Here is a 15,005-nt window from a genome sequence, read left to right on the forward strand (position 1 = left end):
GGTAAACACTGACCCATACAGGTAAACACTGACCCATACAGGTAAACACTGACCCATACAGGTATTCACTGACCCATACAGGTAAACACTGACCCATACAGGTAAACACTGACCCATACAGGTAAACACTGACCCATACAGGTATTCACTGACCCATACAGGTACACACTGACCCATACAGGTATTCACTGACCCATACAGGTAAACACTGACCCATACAGGTATTCACTGACCCATACAGGTAAACACTGACCCATACAGGTAAACACTGACCCATACAGGTAAACACTGACCCATACAGGTATTCACTGACCCATACAGGTACACACTGACCCATACAGGTAAACACTGACCCATACAGGTAAACACTGACCCATACACTGACCCATACACTGACCCATACAGGTACACACTGACCCATACACTGACCCATACAGGTACACACTGACCCATACAGGTAAACACTGACCCATACAGGTACACACTGACCCATACACTGACCCATACACTGACCCATACACTGACCCATACACTGACCCATACAGGTACACACTGACCCATACACTGACCCATACAGGTATACACTGACCCATACACTGACCCATACACTGACCCATACAGGTACACACTGACCCATACAGGTAAACACTGACCCATACAGGTATTCACTGACCCATACAGGTAAACACTGACCCTTACAGGTACACACTGACCCATACAGGTAAACACTGACCCATACAGGTAAACACTGACCCATACAGGTACACACTGACCCATACAGGTATTCACTGACCCATACAGGTATTCACTGACCCATACAGGTACACACTGACCCATACAGGTAAACACTGACCCTTACAGGTAAACACTGACCCATACAGGTACACACTGACCCATACAGGTATTCACTGACCCATACAGGTATTCACTGACCCATACAGGTACACACTGACCCATACAGGTAAACACTGACCCTGAAGTAACGCTTTACAAACCAAACACTAACATTCTATTTCCGTTAAGAAAACTTTACTAGCTAACAAGAGCGTTCTGGAAACGTTAGAATAACGTTCTACAAACTGGGAACCAACATTTTTTAGCTGGGTAAATACACTATCAGAAAACGTTAGTTTTTGGTTTGTAAAACGTTATTTTAAATAACGTTTTTGGTTTAGCTTTAGGTTTATTTTTGGTTAAAGTTTTCTTAACGGAAATAGAACGTTCGTTTTTGGTTTGTAAAACGTACTATATACATTTTTTTCAGGTTATTTTCAGAATAACTACCCTGAAACATTCTGGGAACATTCTTTCATTCACGCTGGCAAAATAATATCCAGACGGGAGCACAACGTTACGGGAACGTTCTGTGCATGCTGGGGTATATATAGATAGATATGCAAATTTTGCAATAAAAAAATATACAATATTTCTACATGCATAATTAGCATCAATGATTTTATATATTCCAAGTTGTTTTCAATTTGATTGTCATTCGCAGTGCATCATGGGATTGTAGTTTTTTCCCTCATTAAGCTCACTGTCACAGTTTTCTCTCATATGCGTCAAATCCATGTTGCCGATGTTGCAATTGATTATTTTTCACCATGTTTTTACCGTGTTCCTCTCAGCACGCATGTCCTGACCGAAGACGTGGTTTTCCGCGAGGTGACGTCAGATAACCTGCTCCTGTCCCGACGGCTCTTCACGAAGACCAATCGCATGCCTCGCTGGGCGGAGCACGTCTTCCCGGGAAACCTGTCGCGCTCGGTCTACATCATCGAGGACTCTGTGGTGGACCCCGCTAACCGAAGCCTCACCACCATGACCTGGAACATCAACCATGCCACGTTTATGGTGAACGACACACACACACACACACACACACACTGACAGTTACACTTCGTCTAGAAATAATCAACATGCTTTCAAGTGCCAAAATAAATGAGAGTATGAAGTAGATGCTTGGAAATGCTGCTTGTGTTTGTAAAAGTACTTAGACAAATTTAATATTGTTTTTCAGTGAGGAATTGACAGTTTGATTACGTCAGTCTTTTTACAATACAGAGTGTTTCAAAGCAGCTTTACAGATATAACAGGAAAATAATGCGAAAAAGTTTGTAGAAGAAAATAGCGTCGCAGTAAGTTCAGTGATGGTTCAATTTGTTGTTAGAAAGTTATTAATTTAGTTCATTTATATATATTTATATAGCAGTTCTGGAGTAAACCGTGATGTCATCGTCCAGCTCAGTTCAGTTCTCATATAATAGTGTCAATGCAGGCAGATCAATATTATTGTTAAATATTAAAGGTCCCATATTGTCAAAACTGAAATTTCCTGGGTTTTTTCATGATAACTGAGGACTAGGGGTTATGAAACTACTATATAAGTTTCAAAACAGTCGATCCACAGAGAGATGCACACAGCCTGCACAAAGTAGCTGTGCTTTTCACAAGCTGTTGCAACTTCAGTATATTTGTGATGTCAGAACTACTCAGTCACCAATGGTGGGTCACTCAGAAAACATCAGGCCAATCAGAAGAGAGGCTCATGAATATTAAGTAGACGGGCCAAAATCGAGCTGTTCTTGGCAGAGCTCCTGAGAAAGCAGCTGTAAACATATATTGAGATGGTTTTTGGTACTTATACCGCAAATATATATTCTTAAGGACATCAAAACCTAAAATAAAAATTCAGAAAGTTGTTCAATATGGGACCTTTAAGTTAAATGTTAAATGTAATGTCCCCAACTACAGTAAGCAAGCCAAGCCAGTGGCAACAAAGGCTTGAAAAGAAACCAGACTCAGTCGCTCAGTTCTCCTCTGGCCAACGAACCAACAGTGTATGATTATGATTATGATTCAGCATTACAGGTCAGAGGTCAGATTGGATTGGAACAATCAGAATATTATCCAGTTCATCTGGATGTGATCATTTTCATATGTAATATGCTAATAATAGGTGAACTAATGTTACAAAAAGGTCCTCACAATAATTACAAAAGACAAGCAAACAATCACAAACAAAACTTGCAGTGTGTGTGTGTGTGTGTGTGTGTGTGTGTGTGTGTGTGTGTGTGTGTGTGAGTGAGTGAGTGATGGGTAGATTTAGGGGTCGGGTTAGTGTGTGTGTGTGTGTGTGTATGTGATGGGTAGATTTAGGGGTCGGGTTAGTGTGTGTGTGTGTGTGTGTGTGTGTGTGTGTGTGTGTGTGTGATGGGTAGATTTAGGGGTCGGGTTAGTGTGTGTGTGTGTGTGTGTGATGGGTAGATTTAGGGGTCGGGTTAGTTTGTTTGTGTGTGCGTGTGTGTGTGTGTGTGATGGGTAGATATAGGGGTCGGGTTAGTGTGTGTGTGTCTGTGTGTGTGTGGTGGGTAGATTTAGGGGTCGGGTTAGTTTGTGTGTGTGTGTGTGTGTGTGTGTGTGTGATAGGTAGATTTAGGGGTCGGGTTAGTTTGTGTGTGTGTGTGTGTGTGTGTGTGATAGGTAGATTTAGGGGTCGGGTTAGTGAGATAAATTACAAACAAAACTTGCAGCATGTTACAATGTTCTAGTGTGTGTGTCACCAGCGTGTCGTGGAGCGCTGTGTGTTTCTCGGCGAGCGGGACCGGCCTGTCTGGACTCGGATCACCCGGGAAGCCTGGATCTCATCAGGAGTCTTCGGCCTCTCCAGACCCATACAGGTGACACACACACACACACACACACACACACACACACACACCACCTGTCAACTTCCTGCTTTCGCCAACAACTAATGCCCAAACACTAAAAAAACAAGCAAGAAAAAGGTTAACTCTTTACAATAAGGTTCATTAGTTAACATTAGTTTATGTATTAACATGAACTAACCATGAGCGATACATTTGTTACTGTATTTGTTAATGTTAGTTAATAGAAATACAGCTGTTCGTTGTTTGTTCATCATCAACCTTATTGTAAAGCGTAACAGAGAAAAGATATTCAGAGATTGGAAGTTGAAGTAAACGTTAGAGATGCACGATATCTCGGCCACCATATCAGTATCGGCTGATATTGTCACGGGGACACACAGGAAAATAGGTAGATCCAAATGCAGTATGGTAGTAGGTGTTTATTAAAGCGTAATCCATCTCGTAGTCATCCAGGCAAGGTTCAAAGTCCATGTTAGCAATCCAAATACAAATAAACCAAACAAGAAACAGGCAAGGAACACAGAACTCAGAAGTGTGGTGGCCATATAGCCTACAATGACTCCGTGACAAAGACTTCTTCTTCTTCTTCTTCTTCTTTAGAGTTTATCGGCAGCTTGCATCCATTAGCGTCGCACTACCGCCATCTTCCAGTTTTATTTCCTGTCATGTCCAGTTACATCATATTCTTCTCATCAGTCCTGTTCTTGATAAAAATAATAAAATATTTCCTCTGCTTTGTTCATTCTCCCCACTTTCCAGTATTTCCTTCATTCCTGTCCCTATTGCTCCAACTTTTCCTAACTCTTCCATCATATTTTTCCTCTTTTCTCTATATTGTCTGCAACTCAACAACACATGCTTTATAGTTTCTGCAACCTGACAACAACCACAAAAAACAGTTGGGTGCTTCCCTATAATGTGTAGTGTGCTATTCAAATTCCTGTGACCTATCCTTAAAGGGTTAGTTCACCCCAAAAATGAAAATGATGTCATTACTGACTCACCCTCATGTCGTTCCAAGCCCGTAAGACCTCCGTTCATCTTCAGAACACAGTTTAAGATATTTTAGATGTAGTCCGAGAGATTTCTGTCCCTACATTGAAAATCTATGTACGGTATACTGTCCTTGTCCAGAAAGGAAATAAAGACATCATCAAAGTAGTCCATGTGACCTCAGGGGGTTAGTTAGAATTTTTTGAAGCATCGAAAATACATTTTGTTCCAAAAATAACAAAAAAGACGACTTTATTCAGCATTGTATTCTCTTCCGGTTCTGTTGTGGATCCGCGTTCACGAGTCCGCTGACGTAAGACGAGCTGACGTGTGTCTAACTTAGTGAATGAGGGTTTAGAGGGCGATTTCAACCCATGTTCTCAAGCAGTGAAAAATAGAGGACAATGACAACACGCTGACAGACAAGACCGAGCAGGTAATATTTAATATGAAACAAACAAAAATCACTGAGCTCCCAGCACATAACTTAAAATTATTTAAACACAATAGAGTAACATAAAGCAGACATAATAGAGTAACATAAACCTGAGAATAATCATAAAACCGAAATTTACCCACACTTTCGATTTGAAAGATGCGGAGCGTCGTGTACAACCGTAATACTGAAGCCATTTTCATTTGAATTTGCTGTCGAATGTACGACAACAAAGCACCGCAACAAGCGCCACCTTGTGGATGTAATACGCAAATGTAAATGATCAGAGTAAACTCTGAGAAAACCGGAAAGTAAAACAGATAATTTTATAATTAAATATCGCAATACTTTGCGCTACTGTATCGATATAATTGCGTGCGCAAAATATCGCGATACTGAACAGAATCGATTTTTTCCCCCACCACAACTCTCATTACCCACAATGCCAATATGAGCAGGAATCCAAGTCAATTGAATCTCATAGCATTTTCCCCTTATTCTTGTGTATATTATCAATATTGAATACAGTAAATCCTGATGACTATTAGATATACCAGTCATGAGACTGTATAAAGCTGACACTGAATCACTTCCAATTAAAGCTTTTTTAATTTTGTTTTCCTCAATCCATTCTAGTGCCATCTTAATAGCGTATAATTCAACTGCATACACACTCAGATCATTTGTGGTTCGTCTGCTTATCTCACCTCTTTGGTTGAAAATGTAAACTGCAGATCCAGTCTTTCCTGTTTCTGGATCCTTTGATCCGTCTGTATAAATCTGAATATACTCTTTATATTAAAAATCTATATTTGTATAAAATTCCGCTACCAGATCTGTACTATTACTTACTGTTTTAACTCGAAGTTAATTATAATCAACTTCCATGGTTTCTAGCTTCCATAGCGGTGTATCAGGCCATATTATAGTTGGGCAGAATTCCTGTTCATACACTCCCAATTCTCTAGCCGCCTCATCTCCGACCCACCCAAAACTGAACTTTTGTGCTCTCTCCCTTTCCCAATTATCTTGTAATATTATTTTAGTTGGATGACTATCTCCATGCCCTTTTAGATTTACCCAATAATTTACAAGCAATTGTTTACGTCGGATGTTCAATGGCATTTCTCCCGCTTCCACCTGTAGAGCGCACACACACTGGTGATGTTTTATCTGCTCTAGACACGATCTCAGTGCTTTAGCCTGCATTACATCAAGCCTCTAAGTACAGATTTGGTTGCTGCCACACTTCCATAATCCATTTTTGATCTTATTAGACTTGCATATATATATTTCAGTTATTTATAATCTGTTCCCCATTCTAGTCCTGTTAAACATCTCATTAAATTTATTACTTTTTTACATTTGTCTTCTACATTTCTAATATGCTCTACCCAAGTTAATCTTGTGTCAAAGTGTACTCCTAAAAAACGGATTGTTTTAACTCTCTCTAAATTACTTCCATATAGTTTTATATTAATATTTTCCTTGATTTTCTTCCCTGTAAAAAACATCACTTTAGTTTTCTCTATAGAAAATTTAACACCCCACTTCTCAACCTGCTGTATCCCTTCTTGTATTTTTTTAACTACACGTTCTGTATTTCTTCCTTTTTTCCATATTGCCCCATCATCCGCAAAAAGTGATCTTCCCATACCTATTGGTATATTCACATATATATCATTACTGAAAATAATGTGGGACTTACAACTCTCGCCTGAGGAGTTCCGTTTTCTATAACATGTTCACTTGATAAGTCTGCCCCTGAATTGTTCTTCCTTCCAGGAAATCCTTTATCCAGTTAAGAAAATTTCCTCTAATTCCCATATTATACAATTTAATCATTAGTCCCTCTCTCCATAGCATATCATATGCTTTTTCTACATCGAATTTACTGCCACTTCTGTCTCTTTATTTACTTGTGCTTTTCTTGTTATCTTCCAAACACAATACTGCATCCATAGTATTCCTACCTCTTCTAAACCCACTTTGACGTTCAACCACCATACCTCTTTTTTCCATAATATACATTAACCTCTCATTTATCATTCTTTCCATTAATTTACAGACATGAGATGTCAGAGCAATAGGTCTATAACTTGTAGGTTTACTAGCTTTCTTTCCCAGGTTTGCTTATCGGTACAATAATTGCCTCCTTCCAGCTCTTTGGTAGTTTCCCTTCCTCCTACACTTTATTGTACAACATCAACAACTTATTCTTCCCCTCCTCACTCAACTGTTTCAACATGCTATAACAAATATCATCTTTTCCTGGTGCAGTCTTCCCAGTTTTGGCCATTGCTCTCTTTAATTCTCCCATGTTAAATAGTACATTTTGTTCATCCTCCACTCTCCCCATCTTCATAAGTACCTCTACATTTTCAGATTTAGTCTTCTCTCTGCCTCTCTTCCCTTCTTCAGATAAATTATTAGAGCTGTGCACATTGACAAATGTATTTGCTAACATTTCAGCCTTTTCCTGATTTGTCACTGCAATTTCTTTTCCACTACTCAAAACTGGGTAACTCCAGTCTCTCCTTTCACCACCCATCTTTTTAATCATCGTCCACACCTCTCCAATCTGAGTCGTATTCCCCATTGAGCTACAATAATTCCTCCAATATGTTATTTTCGCCTGTCTAATTGTTTTCCTTACTATTGCCTGAGCATATTTATATTGAACCATGTGCATAAAGTTATGAGTTCTTTTCATTATTTTAAGTTCTTTGTTCCTATTTCTGATTGCTTCTTTACATTCCTCATCCCACCATGGTACGATTTTCCTCTTTACCTTACCTTTACTTTTTGGAATAGACTCCATTGCCGCTGTTTTTATACCTTTCTTTATTTTATTTTCCAGTGTCTCTATTAGGGATGGGCATGATTAATCGACGATCGATTATTGATCATTAAGAATTTCGTCGATCACGTTAATTTCTTATCGATTATCATTAAACTAATGCTGCTGCGTTGCGTAGTGTGAGTGGAAAGTGAACGTGTTCCCCGGGCTGGTTGGTCAAGTTAGCGCGGAGGTACCTGGCAATCCCGGCAACGTCAGTCCCCTCAGAGCGGGTGTTTTCAGCGGCTGGACTGAAGCCTTGTTTACACTCGACGCGTCCGCACGAGCGCGAAGGTGAGCGCGGCAAAAATGACGTCATTGCGGTATTCGGTGTTTCACAGGCGAGCGCGTCGAGTATAAACGCCTCGTCTGTTTGGGGAGGTGCGCGCGCAGTCTGCGGAGACTCGCGCTGCAGAGCCAGGCGAAAGTGTAAACGAGGCTTGACGGTCAGGTTGCGGTCGCGTCTGACCTCAGATCATGTCATCAACATGCTTATCTTTCTCAACAAAAATCAGTAGACTGGTGTAGAAGTTGTATGTGAGTTACTAGTTATTTTTTATGAGGCTTTGTTAAGTAGCCTAGCCGAATTGATTGTTACAGTAGGTAGGCTAATCTCTCTCACCCTCTTTCTCGACTCCGTTCTTGGATAGTTCTGAGTTACATTTTGACAAAACCTGTCAGATCTAAGTATTATTATGTTTTTGGTTAAGTTATTGTTTAACATGATTTTTTTATTATTTATTATTTTGGAACAAACGAGGGTCTCTGTTTAAGAACACCAACTCGCAGCTGCAGGTTCCGTTGCTTCCGAGCACCGCAGCGCATATATCTTCAAGTTTAGCCTAACCGAACGTCCAGTTTTACTGCCACAAGTTGATCATCTTGTAATAAAGATCTAATCGAGGAAAAACGCGCTTTATTTTTGTATTTTCATTGCATTTTTAATTTATAAAAAGTATATAATATAAAAATAAATAATGAATTTGAATATAAAAATATTAATGATTAATCGATAGTCGATCGTTAATTCTCCCGACGATCGACTAAGAAAATTTAATCGAATGCCCATCCCTAGTCTCTATATCATCATTATAACTCAATCTGGCTCAAACATCTATCACTTTCTTTCTGAAAATGTTCCCAATTAGCCTTCTCAAATATCCATCTTCCTCTTCTCCTTCTATACTTTGAGATAATGAAATATTAATTTTACACAATACTGGATAATGATCACTTCCTATTGTCCCATCCTTATAGACACTCCAATTACATATCGCTGCCATACTACTGGACACCAGTGTGAGGTCAAGTGCAGATTCCTTCCCAGTACTAACCTCTATCCTTGTTTTACTTCCATCATTTAAACATACTAAGTTTTCCTCATCCAATAACTCTTCCTGACAAGGACCGAAACAGACAGGGTATTTATACACAGAACTAAACAATGTAATTAGGAACAGCTGTGTGCAATGATGAGTGATGAGAACAGACAAAGGATTGTGGGAAATGCAGTTCCAGAGTGAATTGTGACAGTATGGGGAAGAGACCTCTAGTGGACACCCGGGGAAAGACAAACCAGACACTGTTTGATATATAACATATAATGACAGATATATGTTCATTTTTAATGTTATTGTTATCAGCCTGATAAGAAATTTAAAAAAATAAAGCCGAAAAATAATCTATTATTTCCTCCAGCTGAGACTCTTCAGACTGATCAACATGATGGATTTGAGTTGCTTGAAATATGATTGGAATCACTTCAAAAAAGGAAAACCCAGTAAAGTCTGTTATATAATCTACATAAATCATCATACTTGTGTGTTTGGGACATGATTTTCAATGGTGAGACTTTTGTTTTTGTAATCAGGTCAAAATGAGATAAAAATGTGGATTTCGTACAAGATGCTTAAAATGCTTGAATTATTGAAAGACAATATACGTGAAATTAGTGTTTAATCTTACAATCTTTTCACACAAACGAAACGTCTTCGCATGGCTATGAGTGTGATATTGTTCATATAATTATTCAAGTATATGATACAGCTTTTATTCTTCAGGTCAATCATATATTCATGGATGGAAAACTCAGTTTGGATAAGAAAAACGATATCTTTGTCATAGAATCATTTCACTGGTTAAAGTTTCCGCAGTCCTTGCTTGTGCTGCACTTTATTCCTACCTTTTTTTTTTTATTGGTTTATTTTTGTTGATCTATTTACCCTTTTTTATAATTTGAAAGATATGACGATATTGTTTGATAAGTGAGATCTCTGATTGTAGTTCTTGAAAACCAAAAAAGTAGTGCTTGAATAAAAAGTCCTTCACAGTGTCTGAACCCTGATTTACATTTATCAGCCAATATATCGGCTCTCAAATAATAAAGAGTTATCGGTATCGGCCAAAAGTTTCATATATCGATGCATCCCCACTAATCGTCCATAATTACTGTGTTCGAGTGAAATGTGTCTCTTGTCAGCATTAAACTTCAGCAGTGTTTCTCCTCTTCCTGTAGGAGTTTGGATTGGCCAGATTCAGGAGTAACCAGGCCAAAGCTATGAAGGGTTTGGAGCACGCACTGTCAAATCTACAGAGTAAGAAATATATTTACATACACTTAATGTGTTCTCTCAAGGCCTGTTCACATCAAGAGCAAACACAAAACACGGAAAAGAAATCAAAAAAGAGTCGAGTCCATTTGATTTAAATTCACATTGTTAGAAAGCAGCTATACAGAAAATCTTGATGTTAATGTTTATAATATTTTAATATCTTCATGCCTTCTTGTTGAATTTGGATGATTATATAGTTACATTTCGTGATGATATATTCAGTATAGAGTATATATCGCTTTACATGGGTTTTTGAACACCTGATATTTTAACTATTTAAGTCCTCCTGTAGTCAATAATTTTATCTCTTAAAATGCCACCAAAATTACACATTTAAAAGTTTCATGGCTTAAAATATCTTGAATGTAACTCTTGCCTCATTTAGTATGCTCGGTTCTATGAATATGCAAATGAGCCCCGCCTCCACTCACTCACTCAGCTCAGAGATCCACTCATTGACGATCACACGTTGATCTGATTGGTTACAAGGTCGTTTGTGTCGTCAGAATCACCAGCGATTTCAAACCGTGTTTTTGAGACTGTCTTTGGTTCACTGAAGTTTTAACCCTCTGGGGACGCCCAAAAAGACATACTTTTACAAATGTGTAATTATCTTAAAAACTATTAATGATAGAGAGGTGCGTTCTTTTTTGCCGTCTTCCTCAGATTCCGCTGAAAACAGTGATAACAAACTTACCCGGCTGGTATACACACTTCCTTGTTGCGCAATACCACTTCGTCAAAGGCCAATGAAGTCGATGTTGTTTGGCAGATTCACGAGCAACAACCAATGGAAAAATTGCCGATGGAGGAATATTTTTCTTACCCAATCAGAGGAAGGTTACCATGACGTATTCTAGCAAATCGGAGGACTCTGTAGCCTTGCAAGGGGTGGTACTATATACTATTACGCAAACAGCGTTTGACGGACGCGTCGAGTATAAACAAGGCTTTACGGAGCGAGAGCGCACAGAGAAATGAGAGAGAGACAGAACAATTATAATATATATATATACACATACAATTATAGCATTATTTATTGTTTTAGCACTTTTATGATGGCTAGCAGTATCTGATTTACGGTGGAACAAGCTCTGGAACAATTACTGGAGAGTGACGAGGAGAAAGCATTGCTTAGAAAATTCCTAAGAAAAACACCTGGGACTATTTGTAAATAAAGTTAAATTTTTCATTGTTCTTTACACATTTTATTTAACAATTACACATGTCTGTCAAGCAAAGGCTTTGACAAATATATATTTTGTTCAAAAACTGTTCACTATTGTTGTGTGATGTGTGATTTACAGAAAAATAAATGCCAAAAATCTAATTTCCGTTTTTGAAATTCTCTAGTTTATGGTACATTTTCACTCATACATCCCTTATAAACATATTACATGTGTGCTTATGTTAGCTTAGGGTCTTCTGAATCCATAGATACCAAACACATAGTGTTCTATCTCCATTACATATAGTTTATAAGCCCAAATGTAAAAATAGAGAAAACGGACCAAAAAGAGCTTAGTCCCCAGAGGGTTAAGGAGAAAATACTCCGCAATGCTGTCGACTTATGAATTTACACATGGTTTGTCTTAAAGCGTATTAAAAACACCACATAGACATATAAACAACATTAAAAGCTGGATGTTCACCACAGGGGGACTTTAAAATAACGCTTGAGTAATAAGTTATAAAGACATGAAATGTTCCGTTATATTTGTGTAACCGAAAGAACATCAGATCAAGCAATATTAGTGTTACTTCCTCTTTCCGTTGTTGTTTATCAGTGATAAATGTGACTGAAACATGATGCGCTCGAAAATAAAGTAATTTTAGCTTGACAGAAAGAGCAGAAAGTGTGTTACCAAGTAATTCTGTAATGTTTCCTTCTCATTCGTCCTCGATTCAGAAGCTTCGACCGCATGTCACGGAGATCCTGCAGAGAAACACAAAAACCTGAACTCTGCCTCCAAAACCCAGAAACCCCAGCAATACATATGATCCATATAAACACGGTGAGCTTCATGAAACCTGCTGGGTCACATATCCTGGTCACCCCGAAATCACCAAAACATCAAGATTCTGCATCTTATGACGATTCTCAGGACTGTATGTAAGCCCATTTCCACCACATACCACAAAAATACTGGTAAATCTTAATTATGACAGAAAAAGTTCAGTTTAATTCACATTTATTTGTAAAGCGCTTTTCACAATACACATCGTTTCAAAGCAGCTTTACAGAAAGTTGTAAGTCATAATTATGAGATTAAAAAGTCAATTTTGACTTTTTTTTCATAATTATGACTTTTGTTATAATGTTGACTGTTTATAACAATTTTGACTTAGCATGCCAGTTTCGACTTTTTATGACATTGACTTAACGTCATAATTGCGGCTTGTCGTAATTATGACTTATGTCATTATTATGGTTTTTCTGTCATAATTTTGCCTTAGTATGTCAAGTTTTAACATTTTATGACATAATTGATATTTAATGTCATAATTAGGACTTTTATGTCATAATTTAAACTTGTTAATGCCATTATTAGGACTTGAAGTCATGATTTTGACTTTTCATCTCCTAAATATGAGTTAGCATGTCAGTTTCAACTTTTTATGACATAATAGACTTTGTCATAATTATGACTGTCAATTTAGACATTTTTATGTCATATTATGACTTGACTTGTAATTATGACTTTTTATGTCATAATTATGACTTTGATGTTATAATGTTGACGGTTTATGTCAATTTCAACTTTTTGTCATTAATTATGACTTTGATGTCATAATGTTTACTTTTTGTCCATTTTTTACTTTTTGTCATAATTATGACTGATATCATAATGTTGACTGTTTATGTCAATTACAACTTTTTATGACATAATTATGACTTTGATGTTATAATGTTGAGTGTTTATGTCAATTTCAACTTTTTATCATTAATTATGACTATAATGTCATAATGTTTACTTTTTGTCCATTTTTTACTTTTTGTCATAATTATGACTTTTAATGTCATAATGTTTACTGTTTATGTCAATTTCAACTTTATTACATAATTATGACTTTAATGTCATAATTTCAACTGTTTAGCAATTCAGACCTTTTGTCATATGACTTAACATCATAATTTCGATTTGTCATAATTATAACGTGTCATCTCCTACATATGACTTAGTATATCAATTTCAACGTTTTATGTCATAATTATGATTTACAAAAGCATGATTTTTGATTATGTGACAGGAATGGGCTTCCATATGACTGCAAAACAAAGAATATATTATTTTAACTGTAAAGTATTTATACATTGTAATATTTGTACTGTCTTTATTTATGCTAATTAAAAAATATATAATGTATAAAAGAATGATAAAGAACTAGTGCATTACGGCAATGAGAAACTTTGGAGGAATGTTCTTGAAGTCACAATGCACGATTCTTAACGGTCATTCAATTTCCAATAAAGATATAAATATGGTAAAATATGACCTGAACATGTTTTCATGAGATTCAGACGTAAAACAAGCGTCTTGCGCAGAACAGTCATGTGACGTGACATGATCGGATCTGATGCTGCTAATAGTAAAGCTCAGGAAAGAGGAAACTGATTAAGAGCTGCGATGATCAATATATCATACACCATATTTCTATAGAAATTTCATTTATTAGAAATGAAAACTCAGGAAAAGATATTTTGCAATTGTGTACAATTGACACTGTCACCCTGAAGTGTGTGTTTCTGACTAAATGCACAGTAGAACGTGCTGGTTATAGTTTATATACTGTATAATGTGAGAATTATCATTATATCAAATCAGATTTCATCAGTTTAAGATTAAAAACGATAAACTTAAAGTTGTGCCTCTAACTCTGCTAATGTTTTAATTAGTTTCTAGTAATAATATGGAAAAAACACCATGCATTACAATTTAGAAAGCATCGAACAACATCATTTTGAGGATTTGTTTAACTTATAGAACTATTTTTTGTTGTGATATTTGTTTTGCTCTGTTTAGAATCCTTTCATATGTTTGTAATCGCATTCCTTTACAGATGGAAATGTTTTAGAATGAAGAATATTGTTGTGAAAATGAATATTTCACTGTTCTGTCGTTGTATTTGTTTTGAAAAGATGAGATATGGACTCTTTAAATAAAGAAACAAATGGCGAAACTCTTGAGAATAATTACATTTACATTTAGTTTGAAAGAATAATTGCAATTACATTACAAGCTGTGACAGTTTTTAAGATATTTTGATTATTTTAGTACATTAAGTATTTTAGTATATTAAGACATTAAGTACCTGTGTTTTTATCGGTATTTTGAATTATTTTTAATTTTTGGGTTTCATTTTCATTTTAGTTTTTGTCATTTGTATTAGTTTTTTTTATTAAATGTTTTTTATATATATATATATTTTTAGTTTTATTATTTATTGGTCAG

At 36.7% G+C, this 15,005-nt stretch overlaps 1 protein-coding gene across 4 annotated transcripts in view; it reads left to right on the forward strand.

Moving 5' to 3' along the window:
* Window positions 1-14,733, forward strand: part of prelid1b (PRELI domain containing 1b) — a 40,704-nt gene extending 25,971 nt beyond the window's left edge. For 2 of the 4 annotated variants that reach the window (XM_077218455.1, XM_077218458.1), the window contains 4 exons: window positions 1,629-1,854; window positions 3,567-3,680; window positions 10,455-10,533; window positions 12,461-14,733. In XM_077218455.1, coding sequence (XP_077074570.1) covers window positions 1,629-1,854; window positions 3,567-3,680; window positions 10,455-10,533; window positions 12,461-12,552 — 511 coding nt within the window. In that variant the 3' untranslated portion in view covers window positions 12,553-14,733. Of the gene's footprint in view, window positions 1-1,628; window positions 1,855-3,566; window positions 3,681-9,637; window positions 10,534-12,460 lie in introns of all 4 variants that reach the window. The other 2 variants (XM_077218457.1, XR_013198324.1) reach the window with 2 other exon arrangements.
* The last annotated feature ends 272 nt before the right edge of the window (window positions 14,734-15,005 follow it).

Source organism: Siphateles boraxobius, unplaced genomic scaffold (genome assembly GCF_051911475.1).
Source record: "Siphateles boraxobius isolate OS27281-9 unplaced genomic scaffold, OSU_SipBor_1 77, whole genome shotgun sequence".
Lineage (NCBI taxonomy): Eukaryota > Metazoa > Chordata > Actinopteri > Cypriniformes > Leuciscidae > Siphateles > Siphateles boraxobius.